Genomic DNA, 6,946 nt, shown 5'->3' on the forward strand with positions numbered 1-6,946 from the left:
TAAGTATGCATTGAACAAGTTGATAGAAACCAACTGATATATAAAAGAAAATAGGAAAAATCATTTTGAATTATAGAATAGTATCACAAAACTTCGAGGGTCTGCACCTCTCAATGCCAAAATGACCCCTTCTCCGATCCAATTTCAAGAAAAACTATTTTTTTCTCTATCTTCCTCTATTTATTCTAATCATAAGCACTCATAATTAATAAAATAAAATTATACTTAATTATATAATAATTACCCCCTCTATTGCCCTAATAATTTTATAATGTTACAGAACTGAAGAGGTTTATGAATACTCCGCCCCTAAAGATTCACCTTTTCCTCAAGATGAAGGATAAAATAAGTGTCCACTAGTGTCCCACAATTTTAAGTAGAAGGCCAGAGCAAGGCGTGAAACATGATAACTAATGTATGGATCATACACATTATTTTGGGTGGTATGTTTGACCCAAAAACATAGCATGCCAGTAGTAGGCATTAACCGTGATTGGATCTAATCAGAGGAAAATCTAGCCCTGCCCTAATAATTTTATAATAATTACCCCTGCCCTAATAATTTTATAACAGTTACAAAAACTGAAGAGGTCTATCACAAGTCCTTTTAAAAAGACAATTCCAATATCAAATCAACAATCTCTTCGAAATTACATCTTTACCAATTGCAACAACTTTTGGTAGTAGACTAGCTTCTTTGGCAAGGAAAAACAAAATACATTTTTCGTTGTCTCTTTACTATCTGATGCTATCACAACATTTCCAAGTTGAAATGAAGGAATCAATTTGAATGAGTATAAACCTAATCTATTTCCTTTCCTATTGACACTTTCAAAGAAATTTATGAACAAGATAAACGTGTTTTCGATGAGAAAATTTTGGTGGAGTCAACATATTGTCTCTGCTATCCTGCTGCTAATAGCCAAAGCATTATTAAGGACGATATTGAAATCGGTATCCAGCTTAAGAAGGCACATGCAACTGAAATCTGATATTTTCGGCATTCCTTTCCGAAATGGCAATGTCCTAGATCGTTAAAGTACAAAACTGTTATGCCTGCTGAGGAACACGCTGCAGCTAGAGATAGTGTGGCTGTTACCTGTGGACAGTGGTCAAGAAAATCATTCAAAATTCACTACACAATAACACTGCTGTATGTAATAAATTAATCATAGTCCATGTTTTTGTTGAGACTAACCCAATCCCCGACCAGATAGAGGCTAACTAGTACAGGGTTATGGAGGACTTTCTTTCTCACCACGGCGTATGCGTCTAATAAAGCGAGCACAAAACTCCATATGGTTTGTAAACCCATTGCAGCTATCAAGTAACTGCAATGCAAATGGAAAACTCAGCATTAAGTGATTCCATATGAATCCAACAAACATACGGGGAAAACAGTAACATATACATGATACAAAATTGATATTATGCGATTAACTAACACTCCACCGGTGTTTCGCCTAAGGATATTTGTACAACAAATAGCTCAAAAAAGAAGATCAGATCATAAATAATAATAAATGGACATGGATTTACAAGTACAATGCATACTTTTTAGAATTATAATTTGTCTTAGGCCTAATTCAACCAATGTAGTCAAGCACGAGAACTTAAGTAGGATCGGTCGGCTTGTGAAAGATCGTAAAATTCTGATTGTTAGTCAAACATGTAAGATCCTACCGAAGGGAAAAAAAAAGGTAATTTCATACATATGTATACACACACATACACAAAAACATGAAAAATCATTATACAGGTTGAAAAAAAGAGCACATTTTTTTTATGATCTTGCTTTAAAAAACGCAATCTTGACCACGCCGCCGACGAAACGATCTTTCTTAAATCAAAGCACTCAGGCATCCTTAGCACGTAAGATTTCAAGATCTTGCGTTCCAGCACTCAATCTTGACTACATTGTATTCAACTCCAAAATCTAGCCCAAGTGGGGAGGATAAAGTCATGTCTTTGGCCAATATGATTTCAACACACAGTTCGCCTCATGACATTTGAAGGGTAGACAAATGTGAGTGGCCTAATAATATGAAGCATATCTAGAAGAAGTTTTGATATCATCTTAAGATTCGGATTAGGACTAACAAAACCAAGTTCGAAGAGTTGTCGGGTGGGAGGAGAAGCTCAACTAGCTTGAAACCTTTGAGTTAAGAGTTAAAAGGAGTTGGAGGTCCAGGGTTCAAATTCTGACAAGGATGTAAATATATATTAACAATTAACCACTAACAATTTGCCAAAAGTAGTTAGATTTTTCCTTGCCTTATAAAAATTTGCGTTGAGGAACAAAGACCAAAGTACTCAAGTAAAATGCTATGTTTTAACCCATTGAGTTTGAAAATGCACAGGAAATAAGACCTTTCTGAGACTTGGAAGAGTCAAAGTTTGGTTCAAGAATAATAGTAATTCGTAATTACTTTACAAGTTGCAGCGATTGGGCAGCACCTGAAACACACGTAAACAGCTGCGAACAGCAGCATCAAACTCAAAAGGTTGAAATTTGACCATTAATGGGAACAAAAGACCATTACTATGCAAACAAATAACAGAAGTACCCTGTGAATACTTAAGCAGAAATGAGAAGCATCGACGAGTAGGCTGCAGCTGACAGTCGCCAAACTTGTACTAGGATGGTGCCACACCACTTTCACACATGGACATGACTATGTAAAGGGATGTGTTAAGAGTCTCACATTGAAAAATATATGATCTGAACATGTGCTTATAAATAGAGATCATTCTCACCTTACAAGCCGATTTTGTAAGGTTGAGTTAGATACAGCCAAATCGGAGTGTTCTCAAGACAGACATAGAGGTTAGACGGAAATAATTGACACCCTTTCAAAAAAAAAACATAGATGAAAGATCAATACACCCAATGTATAATCTGTTGCAACAAAGTCAATCACGTGTTTTCTAAAGAGTGACACCCCTAACCTTAAAAGCTGGTTTATGATGATCGAAAAAACCTAACTAAAAAGAGTTTATAAAAGATAAATTTGATTCAGTCATGTCAATATTATGATTCACTATATTGTAGTATCCAAAAATTAGATTCATATGAAAGTAAAGCAATTGAGTAAATATGTATTTTGACCATATAACAACCTACAACAAAACCAAAACAAAAGAGATAAATGCATAAAAATAAAGAGAAGTATTAAGCAAAATGTTGAATTACCAAAAAGCTGTAATATTAAAGAAACTTGGTGTGGTAGCCATGGAAGCAATAGACCCAGCAGCAAAAATGAACTGTGACATCCTCAGAGCCAAACCAAACATAGTACCAGGTGTCCCAGGAAAATCTTTCATCGTTTTCTCCAAAAGAATGAAACTTTTAGATTCTTCACAACTAATAACGAACACCCATCTCTAGATTTAAGCCAAAAAAGCAAAAGAAGAACCCAAAGGCAAGACCTTTAAAATCCACTTCCCAATCTAAAACAGGAAAAGAAGAGAAATTGGAAATAGTTTGAGAAAATTGGAATATGGGGTGAGCAAAAAAACAAAAAACAAACAACCTAAGAAAAGGGAAAGTGTCAAAGGATGAAGAGTAAAAAATGTGACCAAACAAAACAGAAACACAAAACCTTACCCTGGTTGGTTGGTTGCTTGCTTACAATTGCACGATTCTTGTATTGTTCTTGACAAAATCAAACTGACTCACCAACATGGGTCCCCTACAATGGCGTAGAGATTCTTATTCCATGAATAAAAGTGTGCCACCATTTTCTTTTACAATTTACGTAAATTCATTTTTGGAAAATACTAACAAATGTCTTGTTCTTTAAGAAATTTGTTAAGAAATCAAATATATTAATAATTTCTTGTATAGTTATTTAAAAAAATAGAAATATTTATTTTAAATGAAAAAACTCCATTGACTGCAATTGGGGTTTATTTTTCTTAGCTTTGACTAAGTTATAATTTCTATGTTATCTTTAATTTTCAAACAAAAATTAGGTAGATGATACATATGCATCTTGTTGACTTATGATTTAACTAAAAATATATAATTGAGGGATTAACCTGAGTTTTTTTAATAATACTTTCAAGAATACATCTTAATTTATAGAAATAAAAATATTAATAGGTTATGATTTTGTTTTTAGAATTTTAATATAAGAAATGTTTTATTTGTTGAACTAATTCCACTTTTTATTCATAAAACTCCATTACTATATTTTTCTATTAGAAATTGATAATGTATATATATCAAAAACTTATTATATTAAAACATTAAGAAAAAAATTTAAAAAATAACCGATTGAATTATTGACCGTTTTAACGACAATTTTAATATTAGAGATCAAAAATATGGATGAAAATTTTTAAGAAAAATATATTTTTTGAAACAAATATTTTGAGAGACTAAATATTAAATTTGAGATATTTAGTAGGACTACAAACATATTTAACCCTTTATATATATATATATATATATATATATATATATATATATATATATATTATATATATATATATATATATATATATATATATATATATTATTTTTCTGCTTTATTGTTCATTCAATCATCATAACTTTTTGAAAAAATAAAAAGCACCATAACATCTTTAAAATAACTGAAAAAATCTTAAAATCTGATTTAATCGTCCTTTCCTCTTCATAGGTTGCACTCTATACTTACATTTGACATCAAAGCAAGTTAAGGTGACTTGTTCCTCGATCCAGAAAGATGACTTCTGTTAATCTTGTTTTTAGAGATTATGGCAGTAACAACAAATCTCTATGTTTCGCCGGTGAACATTATGACTTCTAGAAAATTCGCATGAAAAGCATATCTAGAAACACAAGGAGAAGAAATTTGGGATGTTGAAAATTGTCCTTACATTTCTAAGACGATCATCAATGAAGTAAGAGAATTCAGACGAAGATGACAACATTACTCTTCTTGTGAAAAGGTTTGGAAAATTTCTTTAAAATGACAAAACTTTAAAAATTGGTAAAAGAAGAACAAATTTCAAGAAAAAGGAGACTTCAACATCTAATTAGATATTCACATGTTTTGAATGCTAGAAGCAAGGTCACATGAAGGCAGATTTCCCAAATCTTGCAAAGAAAAGTAGCCACAAAAGAAAGAAAGAATTCAAATCAAAGAAGGTCCACATTGTTTGGGATGATAATGAAGTAAGTTCATCTTCCGACTCGGAAAATGAAGAATGTGCAAACTTTGCATTGATGGCGTCACATGATTTCTATGATGAACAAGAGGTTAGTGATTATGAATTAAATGATAAATCTTCCTATAATTAATTACAAAATGCACTTCATGAATTACATGAGGAATGCTTGACACTTTTTAGGACTTTTGCAAAATAAAAGAAATTAATTGTATCTCTAGAAAGCAAGGCTAATGACACAAATGTGGAATTAGAAAATATAAAAAATTCGGCATGTAATAAATGTAAAGGACAAGAATCCAAGATTGTTGAACTAAACCAAGTTATTAAAAAATATAGAAAATGTCAAATTGGTTTAGAAGATGTGCTTAGTAGACAAAGGTATTCTAATAGCAAAATTTGGCTTGAGTTTTCTAATTTTGATAAACCAAACACAAGTTAAACAATATTTGTCAAAGATAACACAACATCCATCAATGTGGAACCAACGAAAATGCATGTTGTAAATCCTCCCAAAAGATCGAATGTCAGAAATGATTCTTATGCTAGAAATTATTCAAATGTTAGAAATAATTCTTATAAAAAAAATTATTATAGTGTTAGAAATAATTCGTACAATAGATATTATTCTAATAATTCTTATGTGAGAAATAATTCATATGCATATCATATTTATAAACCTACATGTTTCTATTGCAATACAAAAGTTTATACCCCTAGTGCTTGATATATAAGAAATTATGGTGTTCCTTATGGTAAGTATGTTCGGGTTAAGAAATGATCTAACCAACAAGGACCCAAAGCACATTAGATACCTAACAAAGTTTAATTTGTTTTGTAGGCTTGAAGCATAATCTCATTAGCAAAGTCAACTTTGTGACAAAGGATTCAAAATCAACTTCGCCAAGGAAGAATGCATCATAGAAGATAAAGTCTCTCATGAAGTCAAGCTTAATGGAAAAATGATCAACAACATATTCATGATATCTTTAGATGATTTATCTTTAAAAATCAAGTGTCTTGTGGTAAGTAATAATGATGCATGACTTTGACATAAAAGAATAACACATATTCATATGGAAAATTTGAATAAGCTAGTTGTTTAATATGAAATTTGATAAACAAGAACAAGTTTGATTTCACTTAAGGGATTAAACTCAAAAAGATCCCGGGACATATTGTGCAAAAATTATGAGTTTGAAACATGTTGACATTTAAAGTCGAAAATAAAATATTTGAAAATAAACTTTAGTAAAGCAATAAATAACTTGAAAGTAAAAAATTAATTCATAAAACAAAATGCATATTCATACATTCTCATAACACTTTTTTCTCACTTACACTTGGATACTTCAAGTTTTTAGAATTTGTATACAATTTTGGACGCCTAAAACTACAAGTGAACACTACTTATATATTAGTCCTAACATAACTGTCTACAACAGTCGGCACAACAAATTACACCACGTCTTCGTCTCCATGCAGTCTTCGGTCTCGACAATCTTCCATGTGTCTTGGAATAACTGTCTCATCTTATCCATTTGCATCATTCGACCGCGTGGAGTAACATCATATTAAAACTTGGAATTTCATTAAGTCCAAAAACTTACTTATCTCTACCCTTTTAAAACTGATTACTTGACAAATTCAACCAAGGTTAGTATCATCATTCGACAAGACAAATTCGTTGAAATACATATTCCAATTCCATGGTCGCAACTGACCATTTCGACCTAGATCATAAACCCAAATAACAAATCAAAACTTGTCAAATCTACAATCAAGGCCT

At 31.4% G+C, this 6,946-nt stretch overlaps 1 protein-coding gene across 2 annotated transcripts; it reads right to left on the reverse strand.

Annotated features, from left to right (window-relative positions):
• Nucleotides 1-593: 593 nt before the first annotated feature.
• Nucleotides 594-3,801, reverse strand: LOC127093270 (CASP-like protein 5B3). Of its 2 annotated transcripts, XM_051032180.1 has the most exons (4): nt 3,608-3,801; nt 3,194-3,450; nt 1,199-1,331; nt 594-1,099 (listed from the first exon to the last, which is right to left on the reverse strand). In XM_051032180.1, the coding sequence occupies exons 2-4, from the start codon at nt 3,322-3,324 to the stop codon at nt 905-907; spliced, it is 459 nt and encodes a 152-aa protein (XP_050888137.1). In that variant the 5' UTR covers nt 3,325-3,450; nt 3,608-3,801; the 3' UTR covers nt 594-904. The 2 variants fall into 2 exon arrangements, with proteins under 2 accessions (XP_050888137.1, XP_050888138.1); XM_051032181.1 differs by having other exon boundaries at nt 3,194-3,618.
• Between the last annotated feature and the right edge of the window lie 3,145 nt (nt 3,802-6,946).

This window comes from Lathyrus oleraceus, chromosome 6 (assembly GCF_024323335.1).
Source record: "Lathyrus oleraceus cultivar Zhongwan6 chromosome 6, CAAS_Psat_ZW6_1.0, whole genome shotgun sequence".
Lineage (NCBI taxonomy): Eukaryota > Viridiplantae > Streptophyta > Magnoliopsida > Fabales > Fabaceae > Lathyrus > Lathyrus oleraceus.